Source organism: Leptodactylus fuscus, chromosome 5 (assembly GCF_031893055.1).
Source record: "Leptodactylus fuscus isolate aLepFus1 chromosome 5, aLepFus1.hap2, whole genome shotgun sequence".
Taxonomy (NCBI): Eukaryota; Metazoa; Chordata; class Amphibia; order Anura; family Leptodactylidae; genus Leptodactylus; species Leptodactylus fuscus.
In genome coordinates, this window is record NC_134269.1 from 77246280 (window position 1) to 77264846 (window position 18567).

At 41.2% G+C, this 18567-nt stretch overlaps 2 protein-coding genes across 2 annotated transcripts in view; both read right to left on the reverse strand.

The window, feature by feature from the left end:
- The window catches only part of GNB5 (G protein subunit beta 5), a 38338-nt gene extending 28446 nt beyond the window's left edge, over nucleotides 1-9892 (reverse strand). The window contains exons 1-2 of the mRNA XM_075273472.1: nucleotides 9826-9892; nucleotides 3776-3922 (exon numbers count right to left, since the gene is read on the reverse strand). Coding sequence (XP_075129573.1) covers nucleotides 3776-3901 — 126 coding nt within the window. The 5' untranslated portion in view covers nucleotides 3902-3922; nucleotides 9826-9892. The remainder of the gene's footprint in view (nucleotides 1-3775; nucleotides 3923-9825) is intronic.
- A 4118-nt stretch (nucleotides 9893-14010) lies between these two features.
- MYO5C (myosin VC) overlaps nucleotides 14011-18567 on the reverse strand; it is a 119208-nt gene continuing 114651 nt past the window's right edge. Inside the window, exons 40-41 of the mRNA XM_075273463.1 lie at nucleotides 17445-17525; nucleotides 14011-14960 (exon numbers count right to left, since the gene is read on the reverse strand). Coding sequence (XP_075129564.1) covers nucleotides 14808-14960; nucleotides 17445-17525 — 234 coding nt within the window. The 3' untranslated portion in view covers nucleotides 14011-14807. The remainder of the gene's footprint in view (nucleotides 14961-17444; nucleotides 17526-18567) is intronic.

The following is an 18567-nucleotide window of genomic DNA, read 5'->3' on the forward strand; positions in this document are numbered from 1 at the left end:
CCCTGCCTCCCAGGTTAGGAGAGTGTGGGCGGGTTAGAAGAGTGTGGGCGGGTACTGGGAGGGGAGACGTCACTCTCCTAAGCCACAAGCCCCGCCTTCTTCCTAGCTCTTTAACACTAACCTGGGGGGCGGGGGCAGCGAGGCAAAGAAGAACGAGAACACCGGGCACCGGACCAGCCATCTCTGCAGGTAAGTAGCTACTAGAGATGTTAACTAGTCTCCCATTAGAATGAATGTACGCAGCCAGCGCGCAGGAGGTTAAGACTGTCTGTCGACGCTCCCATTCATTCCTATGGAACTGCAGCGGAGCCTTCACACATTGTTAGCTTTTCCCACAATACTTGGCCAGTAGCAAAGCATTGTGGGAAATAATCACCGATCTCGATCCCACTTAAAAAGATTGTGTTCGGAATTCCGATCGCGATCATGAAATTTTCTCAATCGCCGATCGGAATCCGATCTTTTCCGAACACGATCGCTCAACCCTAACCACTACTCTCTTCAGTTTTATGGGTCTGACAGAGATAGCGGAGTACGGGGAGCTATTAGCCCCACTGAAGTGAATGTAGCCATGTATTCTTCCTGTAGCACTTACAGAGGACATAGGGGCCCCCATTTATTTTATTTTGGGGTGCCTCAGAATCACACTGAGATTTCCTCATGGTGGGACTATTAAAGGATTATCTTATCGACACTTGTCAACTTTTTATGGCGATAGAGAAGGCCTGGAATACAAAGCATGCCGTGAAGGGGTGTTCTTTTTACAAAGCCCTGCCCACTTTGGGAATAAGACGCGCTCCTTTTTATTCCGTGCCGTGGCACTTTTTTGTGATGTGGACATGAAATTTACTGTACACTTACACTCTTTTCTTGTGACATGACCAGCACATAAAGTGCCCACCTCACATATAATATACCCAGGGTCCAGGAGATTTGCCTGCTCCTCTGAGATACTGGGTGGTCACCCCTCTTTGCGGGAATCTCCCGGATGTTTCAGGAGAGTTGACAAGTATACTTATACTCTATTTTGCAGGCAAGGGATAAGTGTTATTTGTGGAAAAAAACCTTCAGGCTAAGGCCCCAAGTAGTGAAGTGTAGCAAAAACAAACAAACACTGCAGATAAAACTGTATTGGAAACACATTGCAGTTTTTTCTGCACCGTTTTCTATTGTGATTCCCTCTGCAGACTTACTGCTCTGTTTCTGTAGGTATAATTGACATGGTGCGATTTTCAACAACGTGAGCATTCCTCTTGATAACGTTTATCTTGTCTCCGCTGACTGTTACCATTTTTGGGGTTTTCCCCTTTGGTGGACTCTGGTCTGCATTGTTTGTGTTTTTGCATTCATTGTATGTTTTGGTTTGTATTGCCTTTTATTTGTGAAAAGCAATAAATCTATTGAATTAACAAATTTAATAAATAACGTGAGTGTTTTTGAAAACACACTCTTCTGAATGCAGATTTTATTCTGCAATGTTTGGATGGGATTAGGCAGACACTTTGCAGGTAGTGTATAACGCAGCAGCCAAAACTCTGCGATATCACAACATGGGGCCCTGGCCTTAAGCTGTAGGTTGAGGCCCCATGTAGGATGATAGTAACAAATAAGGGATGGCAATGAATTGAATACTTCAAATAAATACAAGGTGACAGATGCATTTTAGAGAAGATGAAACAAGATTATTCGATTACTTTAGTAACAAGGGAGGGGCTGACTTTTTCATGGGAGAGGGAGCAGTTGTCACATTGAGTATGTAAACGGGTGTAATTGGTGTATGAGCTTTACGGGGACTGCCAATACCTGATCAAAACTGAAACAGCTGGGGGTGAACCAAGGTGAATGTGACAGATAACTAGCTAGAGTTATCCATTAGTGGCACACATGTACAGGTATAGGCAAATACATCTGTATTTGAAAGATTATTGTGGAGGGTATTGACTAATAAGATGTATCCATGTGAAAACAGTTAATTAGGCTGTTAATTACCTTCAGAATTGGATACAGAAGGAAGAAGACATATCATTGTTTACTTTTAGATTTTCTCCTGGCTTTGGCTCAAAAAACCTGCATCAAAAATTGTCCTTCCAACCATAGAGTAGTTGTGTAGGTGAGCTCAGTGTAAACAGAAGTGAAATGAGCTTTATAAACAAGCTATGTTATTCAATGTTTCAGCCAAGACATCTCTTGAAAAACAACTTGCTGTCTGCAGAACATTCCGTCTTGTTGTTGGATTTGGTTGCATCAGATTCTAAGTAGAACTTGGATATGTACTGTGTAACCTCGGCTTATACATGGTAGAAATAATACCCAACTGCTTATTGTGTGATTATATGCCATCCTAAATCCAAAATTTACACTGCACAATGTATCCATGACATCAGTGGTTATGTATTTTTTGGTTGATAACTTAGGCTGGGGCCCACATTGTGAAAATGCTACAGCATATTATAGTACCTGCAAAGTGGGTGGGATTCTGGCTAATCCCTTCCCACACTGCACACAAAAAAAATCCTTCAGTGGAAATGCTGTGATTTCAAAAACTGTTGCGTTTTTGTAAATCACATCCTGTCAATTATACCTACGGAAACACTGGTGTTTTCTGTATAGGTATAATGAGGCAGAAAGTCCACAGAGGAAGGGGACAACATAGTGGCTCAGTGATACGCGCGTATCACATTGAAAGCAATAGGGAAGAAAGCAGCCCATTCATTTCAATGGGGAGCGCACATATGCCGGCTCCCATAAAAAGCAATGGGATCTGTTTTAACGCCGCTGATTCGGAACGTGTTACACGTTCAGAATCAGCGAGCGTATACTTCGTGTGAAGGGGCCCTAACACTAATACAATGTGTGAGCCTCGCCTATGTGACAATAGACTATACAGAGAGATGTAGACAAGAGGGTACAGATTTTCTAATAGATAGTACAAACCTAGTAAAGCAGTCTGAATATACACCAGATTTATCACAGTAATATGATGGATGATAAATCTGGTGAATCGTTGGACTGTCTAGTTTACGTTTATACCACCTTTTGGTTGGCTTACTTTGATGCAACTACCTTGACACTATTTTGACACGTTTTTTATATCATGGCACATTTAAGCCATACCCTCTTATTATGAGAATTTACACCCACATGTCTAGCATGTCAAAAAACTTTAGCCCAAACTAGATGCGCCACATTGTGCCAGAGATGCACCATATTTTTGACAGTGTCTGTTCATAACCACAATAATAAATCTGGGCCAAGGTCTGAATAGGAAATGAATATATAATATTGTAGAATTAGATCATGGCTATTAGAACAGTTGTTTCAGTTTTATTTTCAATACACTAGGGCAATTTAAAAAAATGGCAAAAACGTACATAGTGCGTAGGTATTGAAGGGTCAGTACTACATGGGATCAGATGTCAGTTCATCACTTTCACATGGTATAGAGAAAGTAGAGGCTAGATGTTTATATATGGGGCTCTGACCGCCAATAAATACATTATTCATGGCATTTTTAGATGCATTCCTTTTGAATGTACATATACAGTATAGGTTTCGTCATAGGCGTAACTTGACGTTCCTAGGCCCCTGTGCATTATCTGAGATGTGACCCCTACCTACCATGTGTCATTTAGAAAAGTGTCAGATTTTATATGGCAAAGGGACCTTTGGGGCCCCCTCAAGCTCCAGGGCCCAGTATCGACCTATGCACCCCTATAGCTATGCCCCAGGTTTTGGAATTGTGATTGTAATGACTGGTTTTAGATTGTGAACATACCAATTCCACACATAGTGAACAGACAGTGATCGGCACAGCCTTTATGTAAACGGTCCGCAATGGTCTTTCCCTGTTGCATTTGGAACACGGACCAAACAGGATAGTCAGGAAGGTTTGATCACACATTGTTCAGTCTCTAGTAGTGCGCTGGAAGAAAAAGATAAAGAGAGCATTAGACCCAACCTCCTCCCTTCTATTTCCATGGCTGCTAATGGCTTCTAGACAACAGGACGCTCTTGGCAAGATAAGCTGCTTGCACGTAATCCCTGCTGATTTATTTAATAGATGTATAGCGTAATGCACTGCGCCTTCTCCCTTTGTGTAGATGCATAAAGTTTTACGTGACCCCATCTGGAAAAGCATTGCATTTTCAGAAATTAGGCTTTCTTTAACTATATTTCTTTAATTATAAAAAAATTATGTTTTGAATCCTTATTTTAGCTGCAATGCACTGCAATGACACACTGTATGACTGTAAGCAAGCACACTAAGGCTCTATTCAGATCAGTTTTTTTTACATCCATGTACAAGATAAGCATAAGGTTAAGTTCACACAGGGTTTTTTGGTCAGGATTTTGAGGCCGTATCCGCCTCAAAATCCTGACCAAAAAGACGGCTCCCATTGAAATCAAAAAAGAAAAAAAGAAGCAAGATGCTCATTCTTCAGGCGGATTCGCCTCGCGATTCGGCCTGAAGACACTCTCCTCCTGACTAGGCCCATTCAATGGGCCTAATCCGGAGCGGAGTGTGCGACTGGGTGCCGGTGCAGTGCACTAGTATTCAGTTGTAGCTACTAGAGATAAGCGAACACTGTTCGGAACAGCCGTTCCGAACAGCACGTTCACAGCACGCTTCCATAGAAATGAATGGAAGCGGCCACACGCGGGGGGTTAAGCGACCAGCCGCCGGCAAGGCGGACGTGCCAGGTTGCTTCCATTCATTTCTATGGGAGTGTGCTGTTCAGATCGGCTGATCCGAACAGTGTTCGCTCATCTCTAGTAGCTACCCGTTTCTTGCTCCAGAACCTGAGGCGGCCAAAAAAACCTGTGTGAACTTACCCTAAAACAGATGCAAAAACACTGACACAAAAGGATTCAAACTGACGGTCATCTATGTACGCTAGGTTCACACCAGAGTTTGGGTTTCCGTTCGTGGGGTTCCCAAGGGGAAACCTAATCCGCTTACAAATATGGTTACCTGCCCGAAAAATGCGGGAAGAAAAGTCCCGCTTGTAGGATTTTTTTGTACACATTTTTAAAACAGAACGGGGAATGGAATCCCCGAGTGGAGATTGGGCACAGGTGTGAACCTAGCATTACAATCAATAAATCAATGTCTATGTTGAGTCTGGTTTTTATTTTTTGAAGGACCCTAAAACGTTGTATATCATACTTTCATGTCTGGACAAACAGATAAACATGTAAAGGGATTATCATCATTTTGCATCAGTTTGAATCCACTTTTTGCATCCAGATGTTCTAAATGGATACAAAAAAATCTGATCTTAATAGAGATCTGAAACTCCTTTTTTGGGATCAGTACATTGCTGGCCTATCTAGAGTAAACCATCAATATCAAATTGATAGGTGTCCATCTCTCAACATCTACGCCAACCAGCTGTATGAAGGGAGAGATGCACCTAGTCAAACATTGAAGCCTCTTCATTGCTTACTATGGTCCGTCTACCTGCACACCATTTACTTAGTAGCGGCAGTGCATGGTATTACAGCTTTGTTCTGTTCACTTGAATGGGGTGAATATATACTCTGCACAGCCAATATTATATGTACACTATGAGGACAGTTAATTGATAGAAACGATGAAAGTTGGTCCCCCCTTCACAGAACTGATGTTAATGGACTTTTCAATAACAATATCTTTCTCCTGAAAAATACATAAAAAACCTTTACATTTTTGTACAGTCATTTACATATCCCTGGAGTCTAAGACCCAGACTTCCTATAGTGAAATCAAACCCCGACCTCTCCCTCTACCTAAATGTTCATGCTCACAATAAATATAAGAATATTTCTTTCTGGTGTGTACTTCTCCTATAAAATGCATAGGTATATTGCATGTCCATCAATACACATATTCAATGCATAAAACTGTTGGATTGCAAAAAGCTCTGGACTATAACATAGGCTGTAACTCAGGATCAGCGCAAGACTCACCTTTTATGTATATTTATTATAAAATGTTGTTGAATGGTGAAAATAGCAAATACTTTGTGTGATATAATGTGATTAGGATAGTCTCCTGAGGACAGGAATACATGTCTGACATCATAGATTATCCCTCAAGGACACAAAGAAAGATGAGATCGCAGTCCTAATAATATCAATCAGGTTTATCCACACCCAGATTTCCACAAACACCAGAATCAGGCTAAAGCCCCATGTAGTGAGACACAGCAAAAAGTGCTGCGAAACAAAATACTGTGGAAGCGCATTGGAGTTTTTCCAAAGCGTTTTTCATTGCATTTTTGCAGACATTTCCTCTGTGGACTATACAGAAAATGCCAGCGTTTCCACAGGTATAATTGACATGTTGTGATTTTTTTGCAAACACAGCTTTTCCGCTGCAGATTATTTTCTGCAACGTGTGGATGGGATTAGCCAGATTCCCATCCACTTTGCAGGTACTGTAAAATGCAGAATTTTCACAACGAGGGGCTTCAGCCTTAGGCCTTATTGCTTTTCTTCTATAGAAGACTATACCAAAGCAAAATGTGGATAATAAGTAGAATATAGAGTATATAAGGTGATTTATGAAGCTGTAAATCTGTCCCCAGCGCCGCACCTCCCATGAGGCGACATGAAGCGACTGCTTCAGGCGGCGCTATGCTAGGGCCCCAGGGAGGGCGGCATTTTTACTTACCTAAGCCAGTCCAGGACAAGCTGTCCTGGACTGGCTTAGCACCGAGCGGTGGATTGGGGAGGCCACTGGAGCAGCGCTGCTCCAGCAGCCTCGCCTCACGCTCAGGCAGAGAGCAGGTCATCTCCGTGCCTGCTCTCTGCCTGCAAACGCCGCTAAGCCACGCCCCTTCACTTAGCCCCATCCCCTCCGTTCCATCACGCCCCCTCCTCCCGGGGGGGGGGGCGGCTTTCTGTCGTTCGCCTCGGGAGGTGAAAGGGGAAGGTTCACCCCTGTCTGTCCCCTGTAGAAGTCCTTTAGTACTGTACGATGTTCTGCTTTTTTCTTTTCCCTTGGCCTGGTTACGTTAACCTGATAGATGAAGATGATAGTAGTATGCAGATACCTTTCTGTCTGGGCAAATTTTTTACAGGGGGTTTACAGAGTTTATAAAAATACAAAAAAGTACCCATATGTGTCAGAATGATCAATAGATGACGTTACCATGGTTAGAACTATTTTTCATTTTCATTATCTCGCCCTGCTCTGTAAAGCCCCTTTGTTTTGATGTTGCCAGAGGTTTCAGTGGGTGATATTGGCAATGTGAAAGACTACGAATCTCATGCCCTCCCATCTTGCATACACTAAGTAAGGGCCCGTTCGCACGGAGTAATGTGCCGCTCATTTAGACACGTAAACACGTGTCAGAGCGAGGCGCTTCAAAACAGATCCCATTGACTTCAATGGATGCCGGCTTACGCGCGCTACACATTGAACTCAATGGGTTATAAAGCCTCTGATTGATTTCAATGTGTAGCGCACGTAAGCCGGCATCCATTGAAGTCAATGGGATCTGTTTTGAAGTGCCTCGCTCTCACACGTGTTTACGTGTCTAAATGAGCGGCGCGTTACTCCGTGGGAACGGGGCCTAAAATTAACAATCTTAATATAAAGCTAGACCAAGCAGTCTATTACAAAAATGATAACAGGAAGTGCCACCATATTTGTTGTCACCTACAAATGAATGTTTCAGAACTGATGTTTGACTCTTACAGACAGACAGTGTGAATTGAATTTAGCTGAAATGTGCAAAATCAAAAGTTTGCAAACATTACCACCACTATTACTTTCTCTTCTGAATACTAATATCTGTCTCTTAAGGAGAATGATGCAAAGCTAAAAAGGAAATCTACAATGAAATAGTAAGTTTCAGATTGATTCAGGCTCAATAGAGATGTAGCGGTTCGTCCTAAAATGAGAAGATGTCCTGCATATGCACATCTCACCCAGTCCTAGACTACTGCTTTTATTTTCAGATCTGTTCTACAAAACATAGCCTGACTTCTGGTCTGTTGCTATAGACTAAACTCTTTGCTTCGTGTATCAAAACTTCCTGACCAGAAAACTGGCTTTGTTTCATATAGCAACCAGTTAAAACGCAGAATCATTCCCACAATAATACTAATTTTTTTTATGACTACTTTGCTATGTTGTGACTGCTCATTTTTTATCTTATTCCAAAACCTCACACATGTGGATGTAAGGCTGTATTAAATGGCCAAATAAAGCAAAATTGGAGCTATAATGTGCTTATCAGCTCTTAAAATAGCACACTAATTGCAACAGATTATAGTATACATAAGCAAAAGCACTGATGCAAATATTTAAAACATAACATTTATTTATATTATTTAAAAAGGTCCCTTCAAACAAGGTCCTCCTATTAAGACCATATTCATGAGTAGTCACAAATACAATAGACTCAAAAACATACACCGCTCAATTCTCACCAATGCAGCAGAGTCAAGATCCGTCTCTCATATAAAGTAATTTAAAACGGTCTTACCAGGGTTGTCTCACAGGTGGGAGAATCAGATAGGGTCAAGGGTCCAGCAAAGGATTTTTACCTGTAATGCCACCTAAAGTTAACCCTCAGAGCCCAAATAACTCCCGCCCTGACAAGGGCAGTCCACAGCTGCCCCTATATGTCCCTGGTATATTACATATAGATCCCTAGTCCCCTTGTGGACTGCCCTTGTCAGGGCGGGAGTTATTTGGGCTCTGAGGGTTAACTTTAGGTGGCATTACAGGTAAAAATCCTTTGCTGGACCCTTGACCCTATCTGATTCTCCCACCTGTGAGACAACCCTGGTAAGACCGTTTTAAATTACTTTATATGAGAGACGGATCTTGACTCTGCTGCATTGGTGAGAATTGAGCGGTGTATGTTTTTGAGTCTATTGTATTTGTGACTACTCATGAATATGGTCTTAATAGGAGGACCTTGTTTGAAGGGACCTTTTTAAATAATATAAATAAATGTTATGTTTTAAATATTTGCATCAGTGCTTTTGCTGCTGTATTAAATGGGCCAATTATTGGGGAAAATCTAGGGTTTGATTATTTGTAGGAATGCCCATTCCTGATAATTGACCCCTGTAATTCTGCTCAGGACCAGCAGGCAAACAAGACGATTCTCGATTGTCAGCAACATTGTCATTGCATTGTCAAAAAATAAAATGTACAGGGCAGGAACAACTGGAAGCGTGATTCTATGAGAGGAGCAATTGCAGTAGTGATGCTTCTCTTCCTATGTAATTTGTATTGGACAGGCCAGGTTAAAAACCAGATACAACTTAGTGTGTATCAACCTCATATATCGCTGACTCTAAGGTATCAGGCAGTGTAAATGAGTCCTTGCTCCTCTGCACATTCACATCATAGGCACCACTCACAGCTGAAGAATATACATGTCAAAGACAATGAGGAACAAGGGCTGTGTCTGATTGTTTTAGAGCTTAGAAAAAAAAACAGAATAACCATTCTTAATAAATAGGACAGAGTTTGATAGAGAGACATCACATAATATATTAGAACTTGACATTATTATAATACAGTATGCAATGAGCTACACCTGGGTACCCAGTTTCTCTGAAACTAATATCTTAAAGTGGGTACATATTATTTAATGTCTGCTCAGGGCTAGTGACTGGGATCACAAGATCATTATATACTCAGAATTAATGGACCTGTATGGCTAACAACTTTGCAGAACCATGTTCTTTTATGTTGGACGTTCTCTGGGTATTGGAGAACCCTTAACTACCAAAGTAACAGTCTAGCAGAACCAAATTCACTGCATGATGTATGACACATGGAAATATTCATAGAATATAATACACTGTAATACTTACTGCGTTGAAGATCTGCTGTAGAACAAAGCACAAGAGCTTAGTGCAAATAGAAACAGGATGACAGCCCTTACCCGGTAATCTACTTAGCAAGGTATTAAAACTACAGTGACTTTGAGTAACCGAGAAATGGCTACTGGAAGACGATGACAAAAACTTCATTGCTGTATTTCACAATTAGAGATAAGCGAGTACTGTTCGGATCAGCCGATCCGAACAGCACACTCGCATAGAAATGAATGGACGTAGCCGGCACGCGGGGGGTTAAGCGGCCGACTGCCGTCAAAGCGGAAGTACCAGGTGCATCCATTCGTTTCTATGGAGCGTGCTGTTCGGATCGGCTGATCCGAACAGTACTCGCTCGTCTCTATTCACAATCTACAAATAATAGTACATGATAGTTTAGAAATGTTTTCAAAGTGGCCTCCTACTAGAGAAGACAATCCATCAACTCCATTGATACATATAGTGTGTGATATAACTGCCAGATAGTGGGTTTACAGTACATACATGTTCACTGCTCATACAGCTACCAACCCAAACATTGCTTTAATCTGTAATGCTCACCATTTGAAAAAATAAATCTATGTTTGCTTATCTGCAGCAATGTGCCATATACTCCATGTAACTACTGCAGCTAAACACTGGCCCCAGTGGTTTATGGCAGAGGACGATGGGCTGCAGCGTTCATGTGGGTTACACGTCTGTAGCCAAATAAAGACTAGTACAGAGACAAGGCGGATTAAACTAGTCAGTATAGCTTTTAATTTTATCACATTTACTGTCTTGGGCAAACACTGGAATAACTTGAAAAACTCCTAAAGGCTAAGACCTCACATAGCGGGTCACAGCAAAAAAAACACTGTGGGGAAATCCCTAGCGGCAATGCATTGTGGTTTTTCCAATAGCTCTCTTCACAGAAGGTTTCTGCTTCAGTTATACCTATAGGGAAACTGGGAAACTGCCAGCGTTAAATTGACATGCTGCCAATTGACATTGGTATAATTGACGGTCTTAGAAATAGCAGCATGTCCACTGTGCGTGTTTTTCCACAAGGTGTGGATGGGATTCGCTACAATTCCATCCACCTTGTAGTGACTGTAAAACACTGTGTTTTGTGCTGTGGCATTTATGCCATGTGGGGCCCCAGCCTTAGGTTAATGCCTCATGTAGTGGAGAGCTGCTCGATTACTGCTCCATTCAGTGGTCTGACACCCCCCCACCCCAATCTCCAAGTTATTCCCTATCCTATGGACAGGGGATACATTTCTTTTGTGGGAAAACTCCATTAAGAAAAGTAAGCACCAGTTCTACAATGCTAATATTGCTTCCTTCACACATAGGGCAGGTTTACTATATGGACTATATTACCAGAATTGTAGAGAAATTTGCTAAAATATAAAATGGGTGGATATACCTTACAACACACTTATTAATTGTTTCAGATACCTATTTTGCACCACACCAGACAAGTAGGTATGACTTCATGGAAAAGGGACAAGATTTAAAGAGGACCTTTCATCAGATCGACAATCGGCACATGCAGTTCTATATACTGCTGGAAAGCTGACAGTGCGCTGAATTCAGCACACTATCTGCTTTCCCGATCTGTGCCCGGTGTAAAGCACTACCGTAGGGCTTTACAGTCAGAAGGGCGTTTCTGACACTTAGCCAGGGACGCCCTTCTGCCCAGTAGTGCCTATCGCGCTGTGCTCTAAGACTGGGGAGGACCTCCCCCCTCCCCTTCTCGTCTATGGACAAGCTGTGTGAGCAGAGGGAGGGGGGAGTTCCTCCCCGCTCACACAGCACAGCGCGATAGGCGCTGCTGGGCAGAAGGGCGTCCCTGGCTAAGTGTCAGAAATGCCCTTCTGACTGTAAAGCGCTACGGTACCGGGACTGATAGCGCTTTACACCGGGCACAAATCGGGAAAGCCGACAGTGCGCTGAATTCAGCACACTGTCAGCTTTCCAGCAGTATATAAAACTGCCTGTGCCCAATCTGATGAAAGGTCCTCTTTAAAATGTGACATTCCGTGCCAAAAAGGCATTAAGATTTTGCAGCATTTCTTAGCAGAAACTAAGCAAACTAATAGGTGGTGTAAAGTTCTAACATTAAACAGTCTAAAGATGGTTCAGATTTATCATTCTGTATCAGTTACTGTGATAAATCTGGCACACTGTAAAATTGTCTAGTCTAAGTTTACATAGTCTATGACAGTCTATTAGAACTAATATGCCTGCCCAAGTGATTTTTTTTGTTTTTTTTGGCAGCATTTGATGACCGATAACATAGGTAACAAAAAGACCAAAAGTTCCAAACTGCCATTGAATAGCATTTATTATGTGAAATGATTTTCAATTGTAAACATTTGTATGTGTCTTCATATACAGGATTTTCTTCATTTATATAATTTTATTTTCATATGTAACAGAACCCAGGTTTTCAAGAGGTTCTCTGGTCCAAAGCATGTGGCTGGAGATTGATTTTACAACAGACATAACCTACACAAGGGCACATGTAGTGTAGGCTGTATGGTCCTCTGCTGACTACATAACACATTACATGCATCAAACATCTCCAAGGGGGCCGCAGCATAAATATTATTTCTGTAAAACTAGCTCTGTCATACACTTTCTCCTTTTTAATTTTTTTTAGTGGTCTTCATATAGAGGCACATGGTAAAAGATACATAAAAGACATAAAAATATTCACGTGAAAATAAAATACCACTATAAAAATATGACAATTTGTATACAATTGCTTTTCATTTTCATTATCTACAAAAAGTATGAGAATCCATGACAAAATATACAAAGGATGTATAATAAGGTAGAGCTCTACATCCTAGCATCATAGAACAAAATACTTTTTATTAGGGTGTGCTCACATGTAGGAATTTGACGCTGAGGAGGAATCTGCCTCAAAATTCACCTCTAAGGGTAAGTTCACACTGTTTTTTTGGATGGGAACCTGAGGCGGCACCGGCATCCAGCCGCACACTCTGCCCCGGATTAGGCCCAATGAATGGGCCTAGTCTGGAGGAGGGTGTGTTGCGAGGTGACTCTGCCTGAAGAATGAGCACCTCGCTTCTTTTTTTTGGGAGCCAGAAGAAACGGCTCCCGGAAAAAAGGCCTGAGCAGCTCCCACTGATTTCAATGGGAGCTGTCTTTTTGGCCAGGGTTTTGAGGCGAATTCGGCCTCAAAACCCTGACCAAAAAACTCTGTGTGAAAGTACTCTCAGGGTCCATTCACATGGAGGAATTTAGCGCAGTTTCTGGGAGGCTTTGTTTTCCCATTGAGTTCAATGGGTTCCACGTGGAAAACGGAACCCACTGAAGTGAATGGGAGACTTCTTTTCGCGCATGGATGCTGATGCGGATTCCGTGCTAGAATCTGTGCCAAATTCCTCCATGTGAATGGACCCTAATTTCGCCTGGGAGGCAATAGCTGATTTTTTCAGCTAAGGCAAAAAATAACTCCCATTCAAATGAATGTATAAGCAGAATATACATCTTTTCACGCAGAATTTGACACTATCCAATAGAGGTAGGATAAGCAAAATACAGTGGCATTGTTCTCCAAATTCCTCTTCAGATTCCGCGTCAAACTTTGCTTCGGTTTTTGACATGCAGAAAAAAATCTTCTTCAAATTGATAAATTCAGCACCAAATTCCTATGTGTGAAGACCCCCTTGTTGTACAGATATTATGTGTGGCCATAGAATTCCTCTGTTTAATTCTTAGACTTTGTTCACACTATACACCACAATTATGGGTGAAATATACGGACATATTTATATCTTTGCTTCCTTATCCAGTTCAGCATTTTGTCAGTGCGGATACCAAGAATGGAATACGCTGTGTATGGCAAGTACACATGATAAATAAACTCATGCATTGCTCTACTCACAACCATTGATTCTAGAATGTGCATAGCAAATATGCATGTGTGTATAAAGTCATACAAGACAAAATCCAAATATAAAAACAACAAAAATAAAAATAAACCTCAACAATGATAGCTGAGATTTCTAGCTAAGTAAACAGTGGCACAAAACCAAAGGCAATGTAAAATTATACTAATGAGAGATCAGTTGTAAGGAAAAACTTCATAGGGATGTTCTCCTTCTTAGCACTGGGATCTTCCCATTTTATAGATTGAAGACAGAAGGAAGTGCTAATCTCCTGCTATAGACTTGGGGCTACAGAGGCAGCAACTACAACACCCAACATACTGTTTTTTATCAGGAAATAGTGAGTCGGTCTGTACTTTTCTGTCCTGTCAATAAACAGTACCAGGCGTTTTATTTCTACATCTGTCCATAATGTAATGTCGTGACAATGATGTTACTCTATAAAATAATGTAACATATCAGTCACTGGATGGTGCAGTCTCTATGAATGCGGCCAAGTCAGTGGACATAGGGAGAGACAGGAGTGGACATAAGTAATACAAAGGCTATGGCTTTTAGGTGTATCCTGGGCCCAAGAAATCCAAGCTATAACTTTACTACAGACTCTTACCTACTATTGTCTTCATGTTCGGGATATAAAATATAAAGGCTACCTCTATGTTCCCTATCTATTACTGTACTACTAACAGAAGCTCAAATATCTTATTGCTGTCTAGATTAACAAGCTCTGTCTTCAAGTCAACAAAAACATGAAATATCAACATTTATGATCAGATTTATTATAAAACACCAGCTCTATTTCATTATACTGTGACCCTAAGTCATAGGATTTGATATTGTAAGAAAATCTTTTTGCTACACTCCTCTAGTTATAGGTTTGCAATAAAACAGTGTATTTTCTCAAGAACCTTCTGCCTTTACTATTATCTTCTTGGAACAGTGAGATACCAAATCCCTAATTTTACAATGTAACAATACGACGCATCTAAATATAGAGCAGTAGGCATTTTATCCAGAGATGAATTCCAGAGAAGGCTGTACAAGTTCTGTGACTGGATCTTCTGCAGCCTGTTATATTCTCTTTAGGAAGCCAAGCTTCAGGCTGCTGGGAATTTGGATGGTTTCCAACGCATGGGGAGATGGGCTGAATGGGAATGTCACTTGGAAGAGGTATTTGCTATCCAACATTAACTGTGCTCCATCTTCACGTGTACTTAGTATGGACTAGAGGAATAAAATACATATATTAAATGATAATCACATGTCAGATACTCTTATAAATACAATACTGAAGCGTATGTTCACACCGCAGAATCTTGTTTTCATTGGGAGGCAAAGATCAAACAGAATGCTGAAAAAATAAGCCCCCTGCCTGATCTTACCACGCAGGAAGACTGGGGCAGAAAATGAAGAGGAATCTGCAAGGCAAATATCCATTTCAAATTCCTATTCATTTTCAGCCGTGTGAACAGGGCCTTGGAATCCCACCTAAATTATTTTCTTTTATTTCTATTATTTTGCAATTCAGCAAAGACCCCAACCATGGCATCTGATAGTACTAGCTGGGTTTTTGCTGAAAAAAAACACTTTGAATGTCTGAGCGCAGACTTGACACCTCAAAACTGCTGACAGCAATATATAGTTTTAAGCACACCTTAGATGAATGGTGGAGCATGGAACTAATAGCTTGTGCTTCACCATTGTATTCAACTTTATCAGTGTTTCTAGGGTACAGAGATGAAAGTGAAACCTCACCCTGCTCCCAGCTGCTGAAATGCAGGAAGGTCCTGCTTGATTTGAGTTGGTTAAGGGGGTACCACTACCATAAGGCCTGGTGCAATGCACTGTTTGCTCGATGGTTAAAGCAGCCCTAGGCTGCATAATTGAGGAGTCTTTTGATGCCCCTGGCACAGTATTCACCAGTACCATGGTGCCCAGGTTATCTACACTAAACACTCTCCAGACTACCCTCTTTGCTCTAGGGTAATGATTCTAGAAGTCTCTGAATTGAATGCTAGACCAACACTCAAGATCATAGGTGAGAACATTTAATGCAGAGAGTCCGGAACTCTGCACATGAAGAGACAGTCCCCATGAAACATGAGACTTCAGTGGCAGGTGGATAAAATGTAATTCCTTTGTTATGCAAACTGCATAACCATAGTGGTATGTTTAATCTGTCAGCTACTGCATAGAGCACTGTCAGTAGTTTGCTAATGGACACCCTTTAAGTGTATATAAATTAAATTAAAATAATATTAAATAATGTGTAACACCTACATTCACGAACAATTACTAAAAGTAATCCAAGCAACATAATACAGATAGTAGGTGTATCTAGATTATAATCCCTCATTCTCTATACAACCACACTGAAGCAGAATGACACAATCTCATCATCTCATAATGCAAAGCAACCATTACAACAGTAGCGCTGTTCACTCTGTACATGACAAAGCCATCATGTAAGCTGATGTACTATTGATAGACTGCAGTCTTATGCACAATATGGCAGCCTTCAAGGCATGGAGCTGGCAAGTGCAAGGTAAATGTTTACTCATCCAATATACGCAAGTCAAACAGCATTTTGCACCTGGTAACTTTTTACAAAGTCATCAGTGAGTGAAAAGGATGATGGGAGATGGCAGATTCCCTGTACTTTACATACTGCCACACTCGGGTTGTCTCAGTGTTTACTGCACCTGCACAAATGACTGCACTGCTTATGTGGAAGCTAAAGACAGTATGACATGCTGGGTGCGTGGGAGTGGCATTAGTGCACTACAGTTAAGTTTTTCAATAAAATTATGGGTCTAGTCATCAAAACTGACATATATATATATATATATATATATATATATATATATATATATATATATATATGCGTGTATATACATCAGTTTTGGTGCTCCTTGCAATGGTGGAGGATTTGCCTCATAGTTAATCAGGCGTATTGTGCACTGGGCCATGTACCCCATATTTATAACACATTGGGGAAAAGTGTTGTGGAGAACGTTAATGTGCCAAAAAGTCACATATTTTGACACAATTTAGTTGTACATTAAAATTTGCAACTTTTATCATACATTTTATGTATGATAAAAACTGTACCAAAACTGGTGTAAAATGTTTGATAAATATACCATTACGATAAGGATGCGCAAGAATACACTAGAAATACTTACCTTTGGTGGACAAATTCTACTCTATAGATCATTGACCTCAAACAAGCAGCATAGCAGCGCCCCACTGTGTTTAGACAATGTAGCTGCACTTCCCATATCTAATATTAGAACCAGCTCCATCTCAACCTGAAACCACTGCACACATTATTTCAGTGAATGTCAGTTTCCTTGAATGTATAAGCACTTTAGCATTGCCTTTGCATTGACTTTAACTTAACTCCTCAGGGGACGGCTTGCATACGGTCTGTTTAAAAGCCCCTTCATTTCAATGGGTTTTTAAAGCAAACCACCGGTGTCCGTATACAGCCTCTCCTCTGTGAAACTGTTTTTTTTTTGCATGGACAAAAAGTCAGACATGCAGTACTTTGTGTCCGTGCAGAAAAAAAGCAGTTTCACGGCAGAGAGGCTGCATATGGACACCGGCGGTGTGCAATTTCGACACCAGTGTAAACACCCCCTTACCAGTAAATAAGTAAACACAAAATGTGAAAAATATTGACAGATAAAACGTTCTACCATTTACCTGAACTTTACGAACAAATGAGGGTGTTACGCGCTTCTCAAAATCATCAATAGGAGTATAAGAGTTCAATATTTTAACAATCTGGAATAGAATAAAGAAGAAAATAATATCAGCATCATCTGTACATCCGGAAAGCAACTAAGTAAGGAAAGTAAAACTACAAAATGATGAGAAAACATATACATTGGGCTTATATTAGGCACAACAATACTGTCTGAGCTTCAAGGGAGAGTCTAAAGTAGACACCGATACATTACTTCTTGTAAGACACAGCCTAAATGTGAACACCTTCTATATTACAATGGTACTGGAATCACGTATGGCCCCACCAGATAAGTATAAAAGTAAAGTTGCTATACCACAAAAATAGATCTTTGCTATAGAAAGATTAGAGATGAGCGAACAGTAAAATGTTCGATATTCGTTTCGAGTAGCCCCTCAATATTCGACTACTCGAATCGAATATCGAACCCTATTATAGTCTATGGGGGGGAAAATGCTCGTTTCAGGGCTAGGCAACGTTCGATCAAATTATACTTACCAAGTCCACGAGTGAGGGTCAGGCTGGATCCTCCGAGAAGTCTTCTCCGTGCAGCATCCCCGCGGCATCTTCCAACTCTGAATTCACTCTGCCAGGCATCGGGCCTGGGCAGAGCCAACTGCGCGTGCCCGCACTACAAGCGGACATGCGCAGTTGGCTCTGCTAAGGCCCGATGTCTGGCAGAGTGAATGAAGAGCCGGAAGACGCCGCGGGGAAGCTGCACGGAGAAGACTTTTAAAGGTAGGAGAAGAACCAGCGTTGATTGGCCGACTGTATAGCATTCGGCCAATCAATGCTGGTTCTGCATCGAACTTTTACATTCGAATAGCGAGTGGTACTTGATCGAGTACGAGTATTTTGAATACCGTAGTATTCGATCGAATACCTACTCGATCGAGTACTACTCGCTCATCTCTAATAAAAATCAAAACCACAAAGTGTTGACATAAGCTCCTCACTTCAGTCTGCCAGTAAAGTTAAGGCAGCAATTGCATGGACTTTATTGGGTGACATAATGTTAATTTCTATGGTATGCCATGTCACTAAACTCAGCTTTCTCAGGTTCCTCTTATATATGCATCT